General features: G+C 26.2%; 4 protein-coding genes across 4 annotated transcripts; 3 read left to right on the plus strand and 1 right to left on the minus strand.

Moving 5' to 3' along the window:
• Positions 1–1,643: 1,643 nt before the first annotated feature.
• On the plus strand, positions 1,644–3,249 carry MKS88_004612 (uncharacterized protein; the record flags this gene model as incomplete). Its single annotated transcript, XM_067217801.1, has 5 exons — positions 1,644–2,085; positions 2,262–2,328; positions 2,521–2,632; positions 2,899–2,949; positions 3,130–3,249. 5 exons carry the CDS (start codon positions 1,644–1,646, stop codon positions 3,247–3,249), a joined length of 792 nt encoding a protein of 263 aa, XP_067072194.1.
• Positions 3,250–7,052: 3,803 nt separating this feature from the next.
• On the plus strand, positions 7,053–8,199 carry MKS88_004613 (uncharacterized protein; the record flags this gene model as incomplete). Its single annotated transcript, XM_067217804.1, has 3 exons — positions 7,053–7,176; positions 7,367–7,521; positions 7,972–8,199. 3 exons carry the CDS (start codon positions 7,053–7,055, stop codon positions 8,197–8,199), a joined length of 507 nt encoding a protein of 168 aa, XP_067072195.1.
• A 1,539-nt stretch (positions 8,200–9,738) lies between these two features.
• Positions 9,739–18,548, minus strand: MKS88_004614 (nucleoporin NUP313; the record flags this gene model as incomplete). The annotated part of the gene is made up of 2 exons (XM_067217805.1): positions 9,739–16,421; positions 16,511–18,548. 2 exons carry the CDS (start codon positions 18,546–18,548, stop codon positions 9,739–9,741), a joined length of 8,721 nt encoding a protein of 2,906 aa, XP_067072196.1.
• A 4,379-nt stretch (positions 18,549–22,927) lies between these two features.
• MKS88_004615 (pyruvate dehydrogenase E1 component subunit beta) lies at positions 22,928–24,139 on the plus strand (the record flags this gene model as incomplete). The annotated part of the gene is made up of 1 exon (XM_067217806.1): positions 22,928–24,139. The coding sequence occupies one exon, from the start codon at positions 22,928–22,930 to the stop codon at positions 24,137–24,139; it is 1,212 nt and encodes a 403-aa protein (XP_067072197.1).
• Between the last annotated feature and the right edge of the window lie 1,886 nt (positions 24,140–26,025).

The following is a 26,025-nucleotide window of genomic DNA, read 5'->3' on the forward strand; positions in this document are numbered from 1 at the left end:
TAAGCACATTGGTAAACAAGTGTGTACAGGTGTTTGCACGCGCATACATGCAATTATAAGCACGAATATACACATGCACATACACCCACGTACATATATATATATATAAATATATATATATATATGTATTTATTTATTAAGTAGAGCCCTCATGTTGGACAAAAAATAAAATAAAAATAATTAACTGTACACGGTAACTGCTGTACATTTAGTTCAAACATAAAAACGATAAATATTAATACATTTTATGAATGTATGCAAGGCGAATTCACGCATATATTAGCGAATATGTGCATTTCCTTCATTTTTATCAGCGTCCGAAAAAATAAATAAATGAATAAATATAATATAAAAAATATTTAAAATACATAAAATACATAATATACATAAAATATTTAAAATACATAAAATATATAAAATATATATGATAGGATAAAATAATGTAGATATTTGTATCCTTTTATATTAATTTCAAATTTCAATTTTTTTTTTTAATTTTTTTTTTTTTTATCTTGAATAGGAAAGTGAAATAATCTTTTTATAAAATGAAAAAACATTTAATTTTAAGTACCATACTGCCTATGCACTGACAAATAAAAAAATAAAAATCGGTGAAATGCTATATATTTGCATATTTAATAAATAAAAAAAACAAAGAGAATTTTAATCATACTACTTTATAAAATTTTTTTACTTTTTTTATTGCTCATTTATGTTTGTTGATATTATTGCTTCATATATTTTGTTTTACGAAAGGAAATATATTTACGTGCGCAGTGTTAATACAGCAACGTGTGTGTACGTTATACATGCATATACATATGTGCGAATATATACACGTATGTATGGGTGAATATATGTTTGCATGAGTGTACATATACGTACACTTATACAAGGCGGGAATGTAAGCAAAAATATGCGCAATGTTTGCAAATAGTCTAACGTATTCTTTGCTTGCTTAAGTAACTCTATACGTACCCTTGTTAATTTTACGAATATCACGTGTTAACACAAAACGTCCTTAACGGTTTTTTAGAAAAACTGAAACAACTTGTTACATAACTTATTCAAAATAGTACCTAATCTTTTTTGTACGAATTCTTTTTTTTTTTTTTTTTTTTTTTGTCAGCCGTATTTTTGTATCCCATTAATATGAATAATAAACACTTGGGGGGACCAGTTTGAAACGCTGTTAGTTTAATTTTAAATCCCTAATAAGTTATTTTGCAACATGTATTTTATTTTATTTTTTTTAAATAATTTAAAGAGAAGGGATGAAATAAGTGTACATATGTATATATGAATATATATACATATATATATGATTAAATATATGTATATGCATAAATTTCTACGTGTATGTTGATTTTTGAGAGACAGGCGAGTACATTTTAATTTCGACATTTTGTAAAACTTGAAAAAACAAAAAACAACAGACGAAAAAAACAAAACAACGAAAGAACGAAAGAACGAAAGAACGAAAGAACGTTGCTATTCTTTCCCTTTTTCTTTTTTTTTTTTGCATTATTATGCCATGTATGAATAGCTATCATTAAGTTAAGGACGGTTAGGGCAAGAACAAAGACAACTTTTAGAGGAATACATTTACGTATACCAATTTTTTAAAGTAATATAAGGAAAAGATGGAGCATATTACAACTGTAGATAAGAACAGCGGTGTAAATAACTTAACATCTTTTAGTAATCAAAAACAGAATTATAATACTAGCATAAGAAATGATGATATATATTCAAAGAACGATTTATTCTACTCATTTCACAAAAAATTTAATGAAATTTTTGAATTCATAAAATATACAAATGAAAATAAAAAAGATTTAGAAGATGAAATTGATGAAAATTTAATAAAAACATTATATAATTTATGTCAAGAAATTTTAAATTATATTAATCATATAAATGATTTTGGTAATATGAACTTATGTAATAATGACCAAGAATTAATTATTGAATCGTATGAAAATTTTGTTCGTCATTGCAAACAGTACAATGATAAACTTCAAGTAAAGCAGTTAGAAAATGAAATTTCAAATTTATTAGATCTACTCTTTAATAATACATCAGGTAACGGGACAAAATTATTTGAAAAATTTATAAAAAAAAGAAAATATTTTGATGGGACAATTTTTTTTTTTTTTTCTTTGGCCTGTAACGAAAACGATCTTATGCTTATATAGAGAAGGACTGATTTATAATCTCTTAAAAATATTTTTCCCTTTTTTTTTTTTTCTTTTTTACAGAAGCTGTAAATATATTGTTCTCAGCTAATTCCTTTTTTGTCGATCATGTAGAAAACTTAAAAATAAAGTAAGACAGTTGAAAGATATTTGATGTGTAAATATTTGTTATGTCGTATTGCTGCTTTACCGTTTTGCTGCTTTATTATTTCACTACTTTGTTCTTTTGTTACGTTGCTATTTTTTTCTCTTATAGATTTTATATTCTCTGTTTTTTTCCCGCTTCTAATTGTATACACGTATCTTACTCTTGGTTTTGCAGGTTGACGGAAAGGAATCAAAAAATAGAGTTTGAGAATGAAAGGTTGAAAAAATTAGAATTAGAAGCAAAAGTTGAGGAGTATGATGCAATTTTTGACAAGAATAAGGAAAAGGTGAGGAGCTTACACAGATGAATATGTGCTCATGTATATAATTACCACATACATAAGTACATACATGAATAATACAAAATTTATTCTGCAAAAAGATTAACTGTGTATAACTGTTATTCAGATACGTGTAAATGCATATTGGTTTGTAGTAGCGTGCGTGCATATGCATATATATATATATATATATGCATTTATTTTATATGTACATGTGCGAACATTAACGAAGATATCGTCGTAATTATTTTAAAAATTTTGTTATTTTGAAGAACAACGAAATGGATGAAACATTGAAAAAACTTAAAAAGGAAATCAACAAGGTACGCTTAATCGATATAATAAAATAGCCGAATGAACAAGCTCAAAAATGAGTCTTCGATTATTTTGATAATTTATGTTATATTATGTAATATTATTTTATTTTATGTTATTTGTTTTATTTATTTTTATTTTATTTTATTTTTTTTTTTATTCTTTCTCCTCTCTTTCTTCCACATAAGTTAAGAGAAAAAATAGAAAAATACGACAACTACATGAAAAAGAAAAGAAAGGAAATAGACATAAATTTTTCAGACACATTAGACTGCAAAGAGAGAATTAAATTATTAGAGGAAAAGTAAGAAGAAGACTTAGCTATGTTCATGTTATTATAAATATATATTTACATCATGTAGGTTATGCGTAGGTATATATTATGTACATATATATATATATACATACGTCAACACTTAGACACACCCTTTTTTTATATATATTTGTGTTGATTTTCATTTTAGTATAAAATCAGCAGATAGGAATATGAAAACTACCCAGTTGTCACCACTTAAGATAATAGAGAAAACGGATGATTTTATTATTCTCGAATTTACGGTAATTATAATGTTGTTTGGTTTTAAGTTAAATTGTCCGTTCGTAAATGTCTAGCATTTGTTACTGTCAATGCTACTACTACAACAACTACTACAACTACTACAACAACTACTACAACTACTACAACAACTACTACAACTACTACAACAACTACTACTACTACTACAACAACTACTACTACTACTACAACAACTACAACTACTACAACAACTACAACTACTACAACAACTACTGCTACTACTACTACTACAACTACTACAACAACTACTACAACTACTACTACTACAATTACCACTAATGTTGTTGTTTTATCGTTCTTCTCTTTCATTTCCAGACAATACGTAATGTAATGCAATTCAAAGTAAACAGTTATCATTCAGAAAATGTCCAAGTAGAAATAAATCCGTGTGATCAAAATATTTTATCTTATATAAATGAAAATATAAAAAAATGCAAAGATATATCTGAGATTACATATTTAATTAAAGAGGTACTTCTATATGAACTTTGCCTTCCCTCGATAGTCATTCTTTTTTGCTAGTGAATACATCACCTTTTTATTTTAACGCATCTTATATTTGTACTTAATATGTGGTTTTACTTTTTCTGTTGAGTAGTATTTCTACTGTATGAACTTATATTGTCCATACTCCTCTATCGTAGTGTATTTATTTTTACAGATTTTCTTTTTTCACTTTGTAATTCGTAGGCAATATACTTAAATTTTCTGGACATTTGAGCTCATCCTTACTTCAAAACAGTTCGGGGATTAACCATACGAATTTTTTTTTATATGTCTGTAAAATTTCTTCGTTTACGTGGACATATACATATGTACGTAAATAAATAAATACAAATAAATACAAATATATATATATATATATTTATTTATTTATTTACGTATGTATATGTTTAACACATTATTTGAACATCTTTAAAAATTGACCTATTGCATACTTTTTTTTTTTCCTCCTTATTATTCAAAGCGCAACAAAAATTAAATGAAATAATGTAATACTAAATAGACAGACAAAAGGGTCTTTTATTTTCCTTTTTTAATGTTTTTTAATGTAAACGTATTGAAGTATGTTGTGTTTTTCTGCCTTTTAAAAATTACGTTTGTAGCTGCTTTTTTTTCAACTTGAATAAAGGCATGTACGTATGTATGTACGTACGTATGTATGTATGTATGTTTGTATGTTTGTATGTATGAGTGCGTACATGCATTAACATGTCCTATACTTTTTTTTTTTTTTTTTTGTTTACACCCTTTAAAAAGATTAAAAATTCACGTCAAAAAAATGTTTGCTATAAGATTGCTGTAATAAATGCCGTATACAAAAGGATATATAATCAGCTGTTAAAGTTACAATAAAACGAAACAAAGGGAAGGGTTCAAGGGTAGCTAATTTAATCGTCTTTTTCTAAAGCGAATTATGCATAGAAGAAACTTAAATTTTTCTATGTTTGCATATATGAATATATTAGGTATATGTTTACATATATCCTTATCATTTCCATTGAATATACTTATCTAATTATAAACAGAAAAAAAAAAAAAAAAAAGGACATCATTATGGTGAAGAGATAAGGTGGATTAGTTCCTTTTAATTTGTAAAGTGCGTTTTTATTATTTCTTTTTTTTTTTTTTTTTATTCCTGAACAATTTATTACACTATTTTGAAATGATATGAACGCGTTAAAGTGTATTATAAAAAGACTTTTTAACATTAATCCCATGTTTTAATATAGCAAATAGCCGATAAAATTTAATTAGAATTATATATCGAACATCTCTTAGTGGATAGCTTAAAAACATCGTTACTAACAAAATTAGTCTTACTTTTTTAAAAAAGCAACAAGTATTGTAGTTATAAAATGGCCATGCCATTTATTTATTTCACAATAAACGAGTTACATATCTTTTACAAAAATTGCACGTAAGTATGTAGGACGCACGTACGTATGTAGTACACACGTATGTACAATACATACTAGCAAAGATTTTAGTAAATTTTTACACACATATCACGGCAAATAAAAACGACAAAAATCCTTCGGGAAGAACTAACTTGTCTATGTTTTTTTTTTTTTTTTTTTTTTTTCTACAGTGTAGAGAAATCCTATATTGTGCTAGTTGCATATATATACCCGTGTACACATGTGTACATGTATCTGTGTGTATATAATATATTATGTTTACATTTTCACATTCTGGTGAGCGGCGAAATGTTGAACATAAGTTAAATCTCTATAGGGCGTTTTTTTCTTCATAGGAAAAAATTAATCTGCTTGTGTAAACATACTCAATGAGACTTAAACCTAAAATTATTTAAATTTTAATATAGAGGATAATATTGTTTAACTACAATAAATGATGAGTACACTTAAAAATGGAAAAAAAAAAAAAATAATAAGTTACTTAGCGTTATGCATGTATAAAATTATAACTGCCGTGGGTATTAAATAAAAATAATTTTATACAAATATATTATTTTATATCTTCTTTTATGTGCTATATTTTTCATTAAATGTAGAAAAAAAAAAAAAAAAAAAAAAAGGAATGACAAAAAGAGTGACATAACGAACAAAAGAGAAAAATATTAAGTGTTATTAAATAAAGAAAAAATAATTTTTTTTTTTTCTGTAATTTTTCCTAGTTATACGAGTTATCAATAATGCATAAGGAGATTTGTTAAGGGACAAACATGTAAACAAATATGTACACATACGTTATATACGTTTATGTGTATGTATATATATATATATATATCCTAACATGCGAACAAATAACAAAAAAAAAAAATTAACCTTTTCAATATATTAATAACTACTGAAAAAAAGAAATAAAAAATTTGTAGATTTTTTAAATATTAGTGAAAATTTTGTAAATCAAAAAAGAAGAAATCGCGTGAATGAAATTTAAAAATGTTCAAAAATGAAAACACAAAAATTGGTCTGATTAATTATATATATTTAAAAAAATAAAATAAAATGAAATAAAATAAAATGAAATGAAATAAAATAAAATGAAATAAAATAAAATAAAATAAAATAAAAAATGAAATATTAAAATTTACCATATAATTATACATATACATGCATACACATACATATATTATATATGAATTAATATACATCCAAGCGCAGATACATTTTTTCAAGCAAACTTTTGTGAGATGTGAAGTGCTTTATACACCCCTTTAAAATAATATGAAGTAAAAATAAATTTTTAATGAATAAAAGAGGTCATTTTTTTTCATATTACGAATTAAATTTTAAATTAATAAGAGAAAGGGTAAGTGGAATTAATAATTGCCATGGTACAAAAGGGAAATACCCATAGTTGTACGTTTATATATATATATATATGTATATATATGTATAATACGCATATACATATGTTTAATTCATTATATGTACTATACACATGTGACGTTTCTTTAAAAGGAACAAGAGTTCGAGGAAAAGAAAATAAATATTGAAATAGTAAAGGGATCAAGCCGTATTATTTTATAAGACAGCTAAGTAAATTTGATATTATCCCAAAGTAATGACAGAAAATACGTCAATAAGAAGGAGGTATGAGAAAAGTTTCACAGAACGACCTGGTTTTACCGAAGATGAAATTGAAGAAATAAGAGAAGCCTTTAATTTATTAGATACAGATGGGACAGGTATAGAAGCAAAACATGAACAGTACATGAATAATTAATAAAGCATTTTTCAATTATTATCCATTAACTGCCCATATATAGCGTAACTTTGTTCGTGCTCATTCTTCATACCCATTAATTAATCTCCCACCTGTATCTTTTTTTTTTATTATTTTATATTTTTTTTCATTTTCCATTTTGCATGTTGTAGGTACAATTGATCCCAAAGAAATAAAATGCGCCATGCAAAGCTTAGGGTTAGATGTAAAAAACCCTATGATATTTAGAATGATAGCAGATTTAGAAAAAGACGGTTATTCGTCAATTGATTTTGAAGAGTTCATGGAAGTCATAACATCTAAATTAGTAATATATATATACATATATGTATTTTTTTTTTTGGTTAATTTGAGCTAGCTATTTTTGGCATTCTAAAGGAAGCATTTTTTCATTATTTTTTCATAATTTTTTCGTTGTTTTTTCATAATTTTTTCGTTGTTTTTTCATAATTTTTTCGTTGTTTTTTCATAATTTGTTTGTTGTTTTTTCATAATTTTTTCGTTGTTTTTTCATAATTTTTTCGTTGTTTTTTCATAATTTTTTCGTTGTTTTTTCATAATTTTTTCGTTGTTTTTTCATAATTTTTTCGTTGTTTTTTCATAATTTTTCCGTTGTTTTTTCATAATTTTTTCGTTGTTTTTTCATAATTTTTCCGTTGTTTTTCTATAATTTCTCGTTTTACATTCTTTTTTGGTTCTTTCTATAGTTGATTGGTTAATTTTTTTTTTTTTCTCATATTTTTCCATTTCGCTATAGGGAAATAAGGATACGAGAGAGGGTATTCAAAGAATATTTAACTTATTTGATGATGATAAAACAGGAGCAATTTCATTAAAAAACTTAAAAAGAGTTGCTAAGGAATTAGGAGAGACTTTGACCGATGAAGAATTGAGAGACATGATAGATCGTGCGGACTCAAAGGGGGAAGGAGAAATATCATTTGAAGATTTTTACACAATTATGACAAAAAAGAGTTTTTTATAGCTATTTTTCTTTATTCTATTTATATTAGCAGAAGAATTGTTTACGTTTTATGCGCATATATATATATATTATATATATATATAATATATATATATATATAATGTATATATGTATATATACATGTGAAATGTATACATTTTTTGAACCCATTGAATGTTTTGTAAATTTCTTTTTCTAGTATTAGCTTAGCGTGAAATATAGTTTCAGATAAAATAGACTCATCATGGCTATTTCTAATATATTATTATGCGCATATATGAGTAGACAGTTTTATGATTATATGACTGAATTATTATGCGGTTATACGACCATATGATTGTATGATTACACCGTTATGTGATTGTTCGGTTATATATATATTTGTAATGATATTGCTTATGATGCATTTAACCATATTTTACTAGTGCATAGTACGGCATTAGGAATATATGGGACTTGATATGTAAGCACCTTTAGGTAAGCTTAACCGCATGGGATCACCCAACAATGGCATATTATATATATATATATAATATATATATATATATATTAATATTTTTATATTTATATTTATATTTGTATATATATTAATACTATTTATATAAGAAATGCGTGCACAATGACGTAGTGCGACTTATCATTGTTGTTCCAAAGATATCGACTTTACAAAATCGTTATCATTATGATTGCCCTTTTTATTCCTATTTTATTTTATGATAAAATTATATTTAAGGAATTGTATATGCATGTTTTAAACGAAATATGTCCAAGGCAAACGCCTTTTTGTTAGGCTTTTATATAATACCAAGATTTAGCAATCTTTACAAATGCATTTTTCACTTTGCATATATAAAAACGTGTATGTACATATATAATGTATATTATTATACGTATTATATATATACATGCAAATATAAAACATTTTTTTTTTACTATTATAATCCAATTTTTACAATATAATATAAAATGTTTCTTCTACAATTCCTTTTTTTTTTTTTAAGTAAATATGTTTGATAATTTAAAAATGAAAAAAGAAAAGAGATAAAGCTATAGCACGATAACGCGTTAATGCGGTAACACGATAAAACATATTTTATGCAACATAATATAATGAAATATTTACATAAAAAATTAAATAATAATAAATAAAAAAAAAAAAAAAAAAACTACTTCCAAATGTGAAATGCAAAAAAATTACGTACTTACACACAGATCGTACATGTACACAAATATGCTGTTAACTATTACAAGTAACTACATAAATAATATATATATAATTTATAATCTGCAAATTTACAAATAAAACGAAATGGCAATAAGAAAAGACATGGACAGGTGTGCAAATGGAAAGTCGAACAAAAATAATGAAAAGTTTAAAGTGATAAAAAAAAAAAAAAAAGATAAAGCCGTGAAATGTTTATATATGTATATAGTACATTTATGTACATATATATATATATATATATATATATAATATATATATATATATATATATATAATATATATTATATATATATAATATACGAAAGGCACGTGAATACGAAAGGACGGAATAAGGTATCAATCTATCATATTCTGATGTGTGAATTTGTGTTTTATAAATATGTACAATTCTTTAATTTGTTCCTTGGGGTAAAAATGAAGATCATCTGAAAAGGCTGAATTTATTATGTCATTGAACAATACAAGATTTCTATACAAGTCATCAACAAGATTTAAAGAGAATTCTTTGTTATTAAAAATATATTTAAATAAATAAAAAGTATCAATTATTAAATTTCGTATATTGATGGTTATATAAATATTTACATCCTTTATTATACGCTTTTCAATATTTCTTATAATTTCTACTAAAGTATTTATTACAAGAGCAATTTTTTTCCCGTTACTTTTTATTACATTAACTAAATTTTCCATAATTTCATCTTCATTTTTTGTTTTATCAATATGATATAATTCTTTTTTTTTAAAAAAATTGATATATTCAGAAAAAAATTTTTTCATAAAATTGTTTATATTAGCTAATTGAACATACATATGGAAGTGTTTATTATGCACTTTATCATAATCTTTTACAAATACATTATTTATCAAAGCTGATGAACCGCGTTTATAAAAATATTCTCCCTTGGAAGAATAAATATTAAGCAGGTCGTCCAGTAATGACTTGTTTACCATGTAGAGGAAATAGCACGAAAATTTCTTTTCCTCCTGACTGCCGCTATTTCTGCTGTTACTGCCGTTATTTCTGCTGTTACTGCCGTTATTTCTGCTGTTACTGCCGTTATTTCTGCTGTTACTGCCGTTATTTCTGCTGTTACTGCCGTTATTTCTGCTGTTACTGCAGTTATTTCCACTGTTACTGTCGTTATTTCCACTGTTACTGTCGTTATTTCCGCTGTTATTGTTGTTATTTCCTCCGTTGCTATTGTAATTTCCTGTATTACCTTTGTTATTGGCACTACTACCAATATTGTCACTCCTGCTGTGGCTGCCTCTATTACTCCTATCGATTGATGCTTTCCTTTCATCGGAGTTCGTGCATTCCTCCTTATGTAAGCTAAAAATATTGCCCGTTATTATTTTGTCCATAATGTGAAATTTAATATATTTAGATATATCTTTAAAAAAGAATGAATAATAATCTAAATATTCTGAATTGTTCATGTCATTTAGTTCTCCATCTTTGGAATTTTTGGCCTCTATCCATTCTGCTGGTACAATATCTTCATGAACAATTATGTAAGCATTTATTAAACTTTTATGAAAAATATAATCATTATATATGTTATTTTTCTGAGCCTTCACTCTACAATGTTCAAAATATAATGCACAGTTAATCGAATTTTCTATGTCATCTAAGGCAAAAAACTTTTTTATAAGCATATAAGCAATCTTGGTTTTAAAGATATACTCATATCTGAAATCACAATATAAACAAGAGTTATTAAAAAAGTTTTCCAGGATAATAAAATGATTATATGAGGTAACGATTTTATCAAATAATAGATTAAATAATAAAATAGGCATTTGAAACATAACATATAGATTGTTTTTTATATGATTTAAATAAGCACATGCTATTTCGATTTCGTTAAAACTTAATAAATGGGATATATTTTTTAACTGCATATTAATATAATATAATAAATTTTTATCACAAATTTTTTTTAAAATATTGATTTTATCATTTTTTGTCTTTATACAATTATTATCTAAGTGGTTACTAATTTTTCTTAAGTTATTATTTGTACCATTTATGGCTGATGAATATTTATTTATTTCTTGTTTTTCTATTGCATCCTCTTCTAGTTTTTCTGCAGAAAAATAATTATAATGCTTTAACATAGCAATTAAATTTACGTATAAAAATTCATATTTTTCCATTTTAAAAATCCTATATTTTTTCAACACATTTAGGATATCATTTTTTAGAATTAATTCTAGTAAAATACATTCGCATGCACTTAATTTCTTTATCTTTATATGTGCGGGTAGGAATAGTTTGCTTTTCCTCTTTTTCCCTTTTGACAGGTAAATATATTTTTCCTTTATATTTATGTTAAATGGTTCGTCCTTGTAATTGTTATCCATCACATCGGATATATCGCTGCTATTTGAATTCAGAATATCTATCAAGTTGTTTTCGTCAGGTGTGTTCTTTTTCTGCTTCTTCCTCTTTTTCCCTTTCCTTTTTCTCTGCACCCTTACATCACTGTCGTAACCACTGTGGCTGTAGTGGTTACTTGTGTCGTCACTTTCATAGTCGCTTTTGTCATAATTCTCTTCATCACTGTCTTCATCACTGTCTTCATCACTTTCGTCATCATTTTCGTCATCATTTTCGTCATCATTTTGATCGTAAATTTCCTCGTCACTCTCATCATCATTTTGATCGTAATTCCCCACATCGTTTCGATCGCTGCTTTGTTGGTCAAACTCCTCCTCCCTTCTATTCCCCTTAGAGCACAGTTTTCGCCTTCTACGCTTTAACTCATGGTCAGAAAAAGACTGGTCTGAGCGGATTGCACTGTCTGCACTGTCTGCACGATCTGCGTGATATGAACAACGCGAACGGTCTGAATGCTGACCATCTCCACTTGATGCATGATCACTTAATTCGTTTGACTTCTTCTTCCGATGTGTCAAATCGGATGCACCTTTTCTCGAATTAGCACCAGAAACAAAAGAGTTGTTTCGAATGCTGGAAGAGGAACGGACACTAGTATTTTGCTTAATATGAGAATTTTTTTTCCTTTTGTTTTTCCCTTTCACTTTTTTATTATTTTCCTCATCTAGGGAATATTTACAATTAAATGATTTATAATTTTTGTACAAGTTCATGTAATAGTTTAAGTAGGATGGATAAATTTTATTGGTGTACATAAAATTTTGAAAATTTCGTTTGATATCAGAACTATTCTTTTGATACCAAAAATGATAAATATTAAAAGCATCAAATAATGATAATTTTGCATTTTTTAAAACATACATATTTTCAGCTGATAGGAATAATACACTTTCATATATACAACAATTTATATCTAACGTTTTTAATAATCTTCTTGATAAGACATGTATTTGTTCAAACAGAGTAAAATCATACGTTTCGTCAAATTGATTTTTAATTTTAATAATTTTATTGCAATATTTATTAATTTTTTCATTATGAGGATAAAACAATATAACTTTTTCTGCCCAATAATTTAAATGAAAATTTAATGCACACAAAAATAAATGGTGTCTTAAATCATTTAGATCAATTACATCTTTGTCTAAATCAACATCAATATCATCAAAAGATATTTGCTTATTATATGTAACAATTCTCTCTAAGCTTTTTTTATCCAGTATTGGCATGTACTCTTTTCTGTTACCCCGTGAGTTATTATTGTCATCATCGTTGATAAAAAACATATCACTATTTCCATAGATATTGCTACTATTAACATTATTGATATTATTATCACCCTCCACTTGCATTAAATATTCGTTCATTTTCAATTTTTCTTTACAAATAATCTGTTCTTCCCTCTGTTTCTGGGTCCGCCTCATTCTATCATACGACCCATTTGCTCTATGTTTCTTTTCTTGACGATTTTGTAGGTACGAATCATCTTGTTCGTTCATGTTCCCACTATTATTGTTATTACAACTCTCTTGAAATGGGACCTTCCTCTCTTCATGTGCATCTGATGTATTGCCAAAGGGTCTGGTCTCACTAAAGTCATCATAATAAGTATCACCATAATTATTACCATATTTACTGTCACAATTACCATCATAATTACTATTATTTTGATAGTTTTTAGTATCATAATGATTCCTCATAAAATTCTCTTTCTTCTTTTCATCCGCCTCGTGGTGCATCGTGGTTGCACCCAAAATGGAATCGTCATTTTTAAAGATATTTCCTACGTGTTTATTACTTGATACCATCGTACCCACATTATTTAAAACATCTTTTTCGATTAAATTATTTTCTCTTGAATTTATTCTTTGTTCGTTTATTGATGCACATAGTATGTCCTTACTTGGAATATTATTAAAATTCAAATTGTTCAGAATATTTTTCGTATCACTTAATGCATTACCAACTTTACTTTTTTTAAAAAACATATCCTCATTATTATATGAATCATTTACATTAAAGGAATTATTATAACCACTTGATTTTTTTGCATTTATCTTATTTTGTCTATTATTTAGTCCCCATTGATCCTTATCATCTAAGAAACCCTTTTCCTTAAATTCAACAGAATTAGTACGAAATTCATTTATATCCACTTGTTCTTCCATATCAAAATTTCTTCTTCTTTTTCTGTTTTTTACATCATCATAATTTATATTCTCACATGATTTATTTTCATTAAAATGGTCTATATTTAATGTATTGCCATTAATCATGCTAATTCCCCCACTATTGTTAGTATTCATCATAGTAAAAATGTTTTCATTTCCTGTATTAGGAAAAGACATTTCTCTTGTCTTCTCTTTAGTACTGTCCATTGAAAAAATGGATGTTTTGTTTTTTTCATTATTATTCAAAGATTCATTAAACATGGTAATATTACTTTTATCAGTACTTAGCTTATTACCAAATCCAAAACTAGGAGTCACATTTTTGTATTCCTGATTCATATTAATGCTAAATAGGGATGTTTTGTCCTTATCATCGTTATTATTACCAAAGCCAAAGATGGACGTTTTAGCCTTAGCATCATTGTTGCTGCCAAGGTCAAAGATGGACGTGTTCTCCTTAGTATCATTGTTACTACCAAGGCCAAAAATGGACGTGTTCTCCTTAGTATCATTGTTACTACCAAGGCCAAAAATGGATGTGTTCCCTTGATTAGCTTCTTGATTACCTTCTTGATAACCATCTTTATTCTTACAACTGTCCTTTTTTGCAGTAGAACTTGCATCCTGTTGTTCTAACTTTACCTTTTTTGTATCATTTGCTTCTTCCCCATCATCTTTACTTTTTTCCTCTTTATTGGTAATTATTCCAAATACATTTTTTACTTTATTTTCACTAGATACACCATCATCTTTTTCTTTCTCTTCTTCATTTTTTGTATTACCAAGAAACAAATTATTCTTAACATTGGTACTGGCACTATCCGTAGTGTTATTCAGTAACGTATTATTTGTTGAGTCTATATTATTGTCCTTCGCGCTTAACAAACTATTATTATTAAATTCAAATAACGTTTGTTTATTACCAAAACTTGTCTGCTCATTATTTACACCAAAGGATGTACTTTTATTTAAATTAAAAACTGTAGCACTGCTATTATCTTGTGAGGAGCTAAAATTAAAAGGATTAACACTACTCACATTATTACTGTTATTTAAAAGATTATTTGTAGAGGATATAACACCTAAGGACGAAGCGGTTAAACTATTTGAATCAGAAATACTATTAGTACTGTTATTTGAAAATAACAATAACATATTATTTTTCGTAGTTTTTTTTTTCCTTTCTTCTAATGTTAATTTTTTAATCGGAATATTCAAATTAGGTGGGTTACTGATTTCATTTTTACTCCTATCATTAGAATTAAAAAAAAGGCTGTTCCCAAAGCTGTTATTATTTCCACTGCTATTTCCATTGTTGTTACCACTGCTATTGTTGTTACAACTGCTATTGTTGTTACCACTGCTATTGTTGTTACCACTGCTATTGTTGTTACCACTGTTATTGTTGTTACCACTGCTCTTATCATTGGTACTTCCCCCAAAGATGTTATTACCCGTAGTACCGAAAATGCTACTGCTATTGTTAACAAAAACACTGCTATTATTATTGCTGGTATTACTATTTCCTGCTGCGTTAAAAATGACTTTATTTGTACTTGTCTGAAGAATGTTACTCGGATTGAATACATTTCCTTTATCACTGTTATTCATTAGGGAACTGTTTGTACTACCAGTGATATTGTTGTTACTGCTTGATAATGCGTTAAATGAAGTAATACCTGTTGTACTAGATACATTTGAATTATCATTTGTAGTGTTATTATTATTGTTATTTTGACCAAATATAACCTTCATTGGCTTTTCTTGACTATTTAATAAATTATCTTTGTTCATATATAATGAACTAAATATATTATTTTCTTGACTTAAAGTACTAGGTGTAAGGAGTGAGCTTTTTGACGTCCGTTTTGAAAATAGCGGTTTCTTATTAACAGTAAATTTAGGTCCTGTATCATTTGATATTTTTAAATCTTTAAATAATTCCTTTGATCCATTTTCATTATTAAAAAGATTAACAAAACTATTTGTACTCTGTGATGTGTTCATGGAGTTAAACTGCAATAATCCTGTATTCATTTGAGTTGTGTTCGTACAAATATTCCCGCTTGTGTTGTTGTTTGACATATTATTACTGTGGAAATTTAAAGCAGCATTTGTATTATTACTAACAGTACTTCCGTTGTTTTCATTGCCGCTGTTTACACCGCTAACACTGCTAATATTTGCAAAAGCGCTAACTGGTTTGTTGAAAAGACCCTGATTTGTGCTATTATTTAACTGTGTTCCAAAAATGCTGGGTTGACCCACCGTAGCACTTGCACCATTGGTACTGTTAAAAATAGTATCACTAGTTTTTATATTCGAGAAAATATTTGCTTTTTGTATGTTCATATCATTTTCAAACACGGATTTAGAATTCAACGAAACCTTTGTTGTGTTCATACTGTTATTTATGAGGTTTCCTCCTGCTACTGCTCCATCTGATATAAAATGAAAAAAATATAAAATAATGAGTTATCTTTGTTTTTATTACCAAGAGGACACAAAAATGTATATGTACATGTAAAACTTAATGCGTTTTTATCATTATTATTACTATTAGTTGTATTACTATTACTATTGTTATTACCTGCGTTGCTCACATGTGCGCTTTCAAATATGCTATTTTTCTGACTGTTATTATTACTGTTACTACTAGTAAATGAGAAAATATTCTTATTATCCTTAAAATTTACATTTCCAAATATTGAAGAATTCTGTTCACTATTATTAAAACCAAAAAGGCCGCTACTACTATTAGGAGTTAAATTAACATTTGGCATATTTTTACTAGCAGCATTTTTTGGATCAAATATGTTTGAAGTTTTCTTCTGAGAAATATCTAATAAACTGTTCGAAACACTATTATTACTTTGAATCCCTAAATTGTGATTACTTTTTATGTCGTATATATTTCCTGATGAAGGTACAGAATTGTTGGATTTATTCAAACCTAAATTCGTATTACTAGTCAAGGTGCTATTACTATTGCTGTTACTGCTACAAAGGTTATTACTACCACCACTATTAATATTACTACTACTAGTATTGTTCATGTTATCACTATTACTTGTACTGCTATTTTGCGCTTGTGTATTACCGGATAAGGCTCCCGTAAACTTTGACATTCCGCTATTTGTAGATGATTGATTATTATTAACGCTTAGGGGATTTCCAAATATGGATGTGCTACTGTTCTGGTTGTTGCTTTTCATAAATATACTGCTTTCATTATTCTTATTACTAAATATATTATTGCTTTGATCAAACCCTTTAAATGGTGAGCTAAAATTATTCACACTAGATGTATTCGTATTCTTCATAAGTGTTAAGGCGCCACCACTATTACTACTACTAAAAAAGTTTGTAGCTGTATTTGTTGAGTTTTGAAAATTACTAAAATTGTTGATCTTATTTAAATTTTCTAAATTTTGCTTATTTTTGTTATCTAAATTTGTTGCATCGGAAAGTCCTCCTCCTATTTGTTTATGTCTATTTTTTAGATTCGGATAATCCAAGACCCCATTTTCAAAATAATGGCCACTACCTGTGTAATTACTAGAATGTGCATTTTTTTTTCGTTTTTTCTTTGCATGCGAAATATTGAAAATTTTGGGGTGCAAATTAATAAACATTTCTAACTGCTCATTTATTTTATGAATACTTTTTTTTATCTCTAATTTATTATTCATATAATTTAAAAACCATATGAAAATATTGTACGTAGAATGCTCTTGAGAATACCAATATTTATGTATAATAAAATTAGTTATGTGATAAAAAATTTCTATATTATTGAATTTTTTTTTTTCACTAAATAGAATATTTTTGAATTCAATAATATAATAATTTTTCTGATTATCCATATCTTTTGATATTTCTTTTCTGTTACTTTCCGTTTTACTATTTCGAACATTACTTATCATATCTTCCTTATTTGTATCATATTCATCATCACCATCATTCGAATATGCAACTGTATTTACAGATTTTAGGGATCTTTTTTTAGACTCCTTGTAATTATGCCTTAACCTACCATTTGGGTCTTGTATCGTATTTTTAGTATCCTCTTCTTCTCCTTCTAAATGCCTTAATGTTTTCAAGTTAACTTGTTTCTTATTATGAAAAAAGTCAAATAATAAACACACTATTACTAAAATTTTTTGATAATACAAATTTTCACAATCAAGTTTTCGTACTACTACGCTTTGTAATTTTCTTAATACCTCTTCTATATTATAATCAATAATTAACTTATCCACATTTTTATTACTACTACTGTTACTGGTATGTGTTCCATACATTTTCTCATCATATAAACAAACTCGATAAAAGTGCATGTACCATTTTCTTTTAAAATCATTTCCAAAATGTCTTATATTCAAAATAGCTGAAAAATAATTTAACAGATTATCCTTATAATTGGACGTTACTAAACATCTTGGCTTGTTCTTTTTGGGGGTTGAATGTATTTGCTCATAAATTATTTCTTTATCATATATTTTTTCGTTCTTGTTTTTTTCATTTCCTTCTTCATAATTTTTTCTCTTCCTGCCTTGTGAAATCATGTCGTTCTCTATGGTTTATTCGAAAGAGAAACAAGGAAAACCGGAAAAGAAACGAAATGAAAAGAGGAGGAAAAAAAATAGAAATGACGAAAAAATGGGAAAACTTATGATAACGATGATAGTAATGATTATGCGAAAAAAAAAGGAGGATAAAATAGACTTTTCGCGTGCCCCTTAAAACATAATTTTCCCTTTTTTCTTAACAAGTTAATGTACAACACAATAACTGTTTTACTACGATGTTAAAACATTAAGTTAATAAAAATCAGTGGTTTGTACGCTATAACGTAAAATATGGTAATAAAACTCCTTGCTCTCTTCTCTCTATATATATAGCATAAACATAATGTTGCCTTTTCAAAAATTTTCTTCGTTAATTAATTATAAATTTGTATGAACATGTCATAATATATAAATACAATTACTTTGATAATATACATACATACATACATATATACATATAATGCATAATGTAAAACGTAGAACATGTTAAGGTTACTACTATGCAAATTGTATAATGATATAAATGTTTCATAATATACGAACGTGAAAAACGTACATATAAACAATTATACATATATAAATAATTATACATATATAAACAATTATACATATATAAATAATTATACATATATAAATAATTATACATATATAAATAATTATACATATATACATAAATATACATACATAAATAAATATATATAAATAAATACACATACAAAAATAAATAAATAAATATACATATAAATATACATATATATGAATAAATATATATATAAATATACATATATATAATATATATACGTATAAACCAAATAGTTTGTAGGGATAAAATAAACAAATTAAAAAGATTAAAATTTTTTCAAAATTTCCTTTTCTTTTTTTTTTTTTGGAAGTCTTCTCTTTTCTTCAGTCTTCCTTTTTTTCATTACTGATTTGGTGGGGATTCGGAAATATCACGATTGTTATAATTTTTAATGATTCATTTACAATTATTTTTATTTATTGGAGAGCACCCATGTTATTGTAAATATATTATATAGATACGTACGTATGTATTGTATGTATATAATTTATAAGTATACCCCATTATTATACATATATATGTATAGTATATACATATATGTATATATACATATGTTCTTATAGGCATAAGGCATTTTTTATAACTTAATGAGGTAATAAATGCACATTATATGTCATATAAATATATATGATGAACCTTATTACTATGATTATTTTTGAGCATCTTACTTATGCATACATATACATATATATATATATATATATATATATATATATGACGTATAATATATAATATTATGAATATATTTTTTTTGTACGCCTTAAAATGAAAAAAAAATATTTACAAAATTTACATCTTTTTAAAGGGAAAAAGAAAATTCATATAAAATAAATATGATTTATTTTAATGTATATAAATGTACATTGCGTAAGTACATGTATACGTACATATATGCAATTACTAATATTTATTTATTGGAACTTTTGTGAATTGGGGTATTTCTGTATTTCTGTATTTGCATATTTATTCATGTAAGCATATGCATATTTGTTTTTATGCGTACCAACCACTACAAATTCAAAATAGTTTGTTTTTTATATAAGAGCAAAGCAAAAATAAACACAAGTTTAATATTTTCCCCTTCACAATATACATATACAGTTATGTTATGAACGTAATATCGTATAATACACACGTAAAATAGTTATCAACTTTTCAGTAAAAACAATTGAATTTTATAAATTATGTAGTTTTAAACAATCAATAGAAAAAATGTTGAAGGAATATTTAATTCTGAAAGAATAAAAAGAAAAGCATATGAGATACTTTTTGTAAGGTAACAAAAGAATTCTTCTTTAGCTTTTTTTTTTTTTTTTCAATTTTAGAGATATATTTAAAAGCAGGAAAAAAAAAAAGATTATAAAAGTACTCTATCCATTTACATATTTTGCGTACTGAGTCTCGCGGAAGTTCGAACAAATATATAACGTACACATATATATATAAATATGTATATACATATATGTACAGGTATGTATACACGTATGTATATATATAAGTCGTAGTACTACTGAGTACCTTTTTTTTTTTTTTTAAAAGAACAATTAAATGAAGGTTTAAAACGAAAAAAACAAATTGAAGTAACTTGTATATTTTGTAAAGAAAAAATGATTATATAAGAAAAATGTACCATTTCGGAAAACCCTGTATTAACCATTTTGTTGTAAGCTGTAGTATTTTATAGCAAAAATATTTATCAGTATTAATCGCTCATTAGTCGTGAATCCTTATAAAATACCCCTCATTTTGTACTTTTGTACATACGTACATATATATATATATATATATATATATATGTACCCATATATGTAATATAAACTTATTTTGACGGTGAACAAAAAAGAAACTTGGGAATATTCTCCATTCCATTTTATTTTATGCATTTTATTCATTTACTTTATTCATTTACTTTATTCATTTACTTTATTTTTTCATGATTACTATAAAATAGAAATCAAAAAGTAATTACATCGCCCATTTATGAAACAAGAGAATAAATGTTATGCCATTCATTCTGAGTTGTAATATATTATTATGCTAAATATATGAAACCATTTGTGTTCAAGTTTTAATATAAAGTACCGTTTTGTACCTGAACTTTTCTTTTTTTTATATAGAGAAAATGTACAGTTAGAGAACAGAAAAAAAAAAAAAAAAAAAATGTAACATGAGAATTAAATCTGTCCAAATCATTTGTCTCGCTACATGTACACCTTTTAAAAGTACCATATATATACATATACGTACATTTTTTTATTGTATTTTATTTTTTTTTTTTTTTGTGTAATCTTTAATGTAAAACGAGCTAAATGTAATATAGTGTAAATTGTTTAAAAATATGCATCATCATTATAAACGCAATAAACATGTATATAGAGTATTACTTAAAAGCACTTTTGTCCACTTCTCCAGTTTTGAATGGTCCTCCATATAAATAATTAAGATTTCTAATAAATTGAACAAAAAAAGAAATGAAAAAAATTCGAAACATAGCAATTTAATTGTTTTTTCCTCTTCTTAAATTTTAAACCGTTTTTTGCAACAATAACAAAAAAAAAAAAAAAATAATCGAAATAATGCAAAGGATGGATATTCTTTTTTATATAGAAAAGAAGTGCTTCATTGGCGAAGTCAGAAAAATTTGTCATACTGTTTATCGAAAACATTTTTTTTATTTTTTATTATTTTTTTAATTGTAGAACAAATAAAAAGTATTGTAAGATAAAAAAACGTCTGTGTGTATGAAACAACATTTGCTTACAAAACAGTCTACAAAATATGTAATAATGCGAGGGGTTGTTTTTTTTCAAATTTTTCCATTTTTCAAGTGTCATATTTGTTAAAACGCTTTTTTAGAATGCTACAATTAACTCCTTTTGTTGTTCAAAATTGTCGATCAACAATTCACTTTACACAAAACTCTTAATGGTTTTTTTTTAAAAAAAAAAAAAAAAAAAAAAAAAAAAGTTGTAGTATGGTGTACATATAAATTGGCATATTTTTCACTAAAAAATATTCTCTGTAATAAAGAGAAAAAAAAGAAAAAGAAAAAGAAAAAATAGAATATAAAGGATAAAACAAAAAAAAAAAAAAAACTTGCTTATTTCTCAAGAAATTTTCCTTGTGTAATATTTTTATTAATTTCCTGACTGGTGTATTCTGCTAATATGAAAATAATAAAAAATAATTACAGAGACATATATATGCTCTATTGAAAATATTTTTTCATAACACAAAAAATGTGCAGTTTACAGAACGGTATTTTTTAGGACATTTTTTATGCCTTATACATGATTTAAATTCGATTTTGTTTTTGCAAAAATCTATCCAAAAATTATTCTCTAATAAATTCGCAGAATGGTGTATTTAGTTTCTTAAATTGTTGTAGGTTCTTAATTTTGTTTGTATTCCTATTTTTTAATCCAAATATTTTATTTTTATCCTTTATTCCTATTCCTTCTTTTTTTTTTTTTTTTTTTTTTTCAATTTGTTGTAGCTATTGGTGAGGTACTCCAATTTGCCTGAACGTTATATTACTAATGGTTGCAAACATATATGAATGTGCACATGTACACGTAATATATTGTATTTCTAAGTGCTGTTAAAAGGGGATAAAAAAAAAAAAAAAAAAAAAAAAAGAATACACACATAAGGGTAATAAAGGCGAACAACTCCCACGCTCAATACGCATCTTTATTACTCGCTAATTTTGTTCACTATTATTTCCCCCTAATTATACACACCATTACCACGCAGTAGCACTTACGAATAATCTATGCAAAGAGAGGGGAACATGAAAATCAGAGGGATATATTTTTTTCTCCTCGGTTTATGGATTTTTTCGGTGTGTGATTGTAAAAGGGATATAGGGGACTTGTTAAATTTTATTGGTAGAAAAAAGGCGTTTAGTATGGGAAAAAGAAAAGATACGAAATTTTATATGGAGGGAAATAGAACAAAGGTAGTAATAGGCGAAGAAAAGGAATTTGCATTAAATGATGATAATTATATAAGAGAATTGAAAAATGTAAAAGTAAAAAGAAATATAAGCGAAGCTTTACATATGGCTACATATGAAGAGATGAAGAGAGACAAGAATGTATATGTATTAGGTGAAGATGTCGGGTTATATGGAGGTTCCTATAAAGTTACAAAAAATCTAGCTCATTTTTTTGGTTTTGCAAGAGTATTAGATACTCCAATATGTGAAAATTCTTTTATGGGTTTAGGTATAGGATCATCTATAAATGGACTAAGACCAATAATTGAAGGAATGAATTTATCCTTTTTGATATTAGCATTTAATCAAATATCTAATAATGCATGTATGTTGAGATATATGTGTGATGGGCAATTTAATATACCTATTGTTATTAGAGGACCTGGAGGGGTTGGAAAACAATTGGGACCTGAGCATTCGCAAAGAATAGAATCATATTTAATGAGTATACCAGGAATAAAAATTGTATCTTGTTCTACACCTTTTAATGCTAGAGGATTATTAAAATCGTCTATTAGAGATAATAACCCTATATTATTTTTAGAGCATGTTTTATTATATAATATAGAGGATGATATTCCTCTTTTACCATATACATTACCTATTGATAAAGCAGAAGTAGTTAAAACAGGTATACATCTTACTATTTTATGTTATGGTATTACAAGACACATTGCAATGGAAGCAGCGAAAGAACTAAGTACAATTAACATTGATGTAGAAGTAATAGACTTAATTTCATTAAAGCCTTTTGATATGGAAACTATAGAATATTCTCTTAAAAAAACAAATAAATGCTTAATTTTGGATGAGTCTGCAGGATTTGGGGGTATAGGAGCTGAATTGTATACACAAATTGTAGAAAAATTTTCTTCCTACTTAAAAAGAAAACCTGTTCGCCTATGCACCAAAGATGTACCTATTGCTTATTCTAATAAATTTGAAGACGCCTGTATAGTAAAAAAGGAGGATGTGGTATATATGGCCACCTACATGCATTCCTAAAAATACAAGGAGGGACGGGGGTATCGTTCGCTATTCCTTTGTTGGAAAGACCTCATATTTCGTCATTTCGTCATTTCTTCGTTTCTTCGTTTCTTCGTTTCTTCGTTTCTTCAATTCTTCGTTTCTTCGTTTCGTCATTTCTTCGTTTCTTCGTTTCTTCGTTTCTTCGTTTTTTCGTTTCTTCGTTTCTTCGTTTTTTCGTTTTTTCGTTTCTTCGTTTTTTCGTTTCTTCGTTTCTTCGTTTCTTCGTTTTTTCGTTTCTTCGTTTCTTTGTTTCTTTATTTATTCATTTCTTCATTTCTTTATTTATTCATTTCTTCATTTCATTTTTTTATTATCTTATTTCTTCACTTCTTCATTTCTTCATTTTTTTTTATATACACCCGCCATTTACATATCCGTGTTGTCAAGATGCAGAAACTTATCCGCACATATATGTGTACAAATTTCATGGGCAAACTTAATCTGCCAACACATTGAATATTAAAAAATAATCAGTTCATTTTGTAAAAAGAAAAAAAAAAAAAAAAGAAAAAGCAATCTGTATTTCTTTTCCTTTTTTTCTTTTTTTTAATGCTTCTATAACTAATCTATTAATTGAAATTAATTTTGTATTAATGCGAGGATGCGCCTTAAATTAAGTGCTACATAGCAAAAATCGTATAAAGCGAAAAATAAAGAAATAGTAAAAAAAACAAAAAAAAAAAACGCATATGCTAATTTGATACAATAATGATAAAAGTACATATATGCATGAGCAAAAAGTTAATAGAAAAAATTGTTAATTAAAAATATGACAAATTAAATGATGGTTGTACTAAAAAAAAAAAAAAAATATTCACATGAATTGTTTAACTAAATTTCAATACATCATTACAAAAAAAAAAAAAAAAAAAAAAAAAAAAAAAAAAAAAAAAAAAAAAAAAAAAAAGAGTAAAAATAAAAATAACAAAAAATTATTAAATACATTATTATTTTCGACATAATGCGATAAAGCTTGAGGAAACGCAATGTAATGTAACAATTGGTTTGAAAAAACGTAAATAATCAAATGAGTCAGAAAAAATGAAACAAAAACAATTTAACCTTTCATCATGCATATAATATTTTATTTATCATTATTCAAAGAAATTGACGAAAAACTATAAAAACAGAGAGGAAACGAAGCGAATAAGCTGAAAAAAAAGGTTACATGACAAGCAACAATCAAAAGAGACAACGAAAATATAATAAAAACAGACGAAAACAAAAAATAAAAAATAAAAACAACACAGCAGCGCGCATAACTATAGAGTTACCTTTTGTTATGCCACAAACTTAAAGTAGAAAAATATATATTCAAATAAAAGCAATGTTTTATATATGGATTCCAAAAATCATGATGTATGATATTGCACACGAAATTTTGCGGTTCATTTTTGTTAATTTTTTATTGTGTTATGGTGGTCACTCGGAGTTCTTAAGATACAACTGTCACTCATTTACTACGCAGTTATCACATAATTATAACTTATTTACAACTCAATTTCAACGTAATTGTTCATTCACTATAACTGCTGATTTGCTACTGTGCTCTATTCTGTTTTCCTATGTTCTGGACCTAATTTCGTTCATTTTGCGTAAAACCCGTAATAGCGGCTCGTCTCTCTGAACGCATATACTCGTATACTTATGTGCATACAATTCCAATGATGCTCAGACTTGTTCATATTATATTGATCGTTTATGCGGAATAAAAATAATGGGGAAGCACACATACATACATACATACATACATACATACATACATACATACATACATACATACATACATACATACATACATACATATATATATATATATGTATGTACATAAACGTGGGTATTGTTTATCTTTGTCTTCCCCA

This window comes from Plasmodium brasilianum, chromosome 12, assembly GCF_023973825.1.
Source record: "Plasmodium brasilianum strain Bolivian I chromosome 12, whole genome shotgun sequence".
Lineage (NCBI taxonomy): Eukaryota > Apicomplexa > Aconoidasida > Haemosporida > Plasmodiidae > Plasmodium > Plasmodium brasilianum.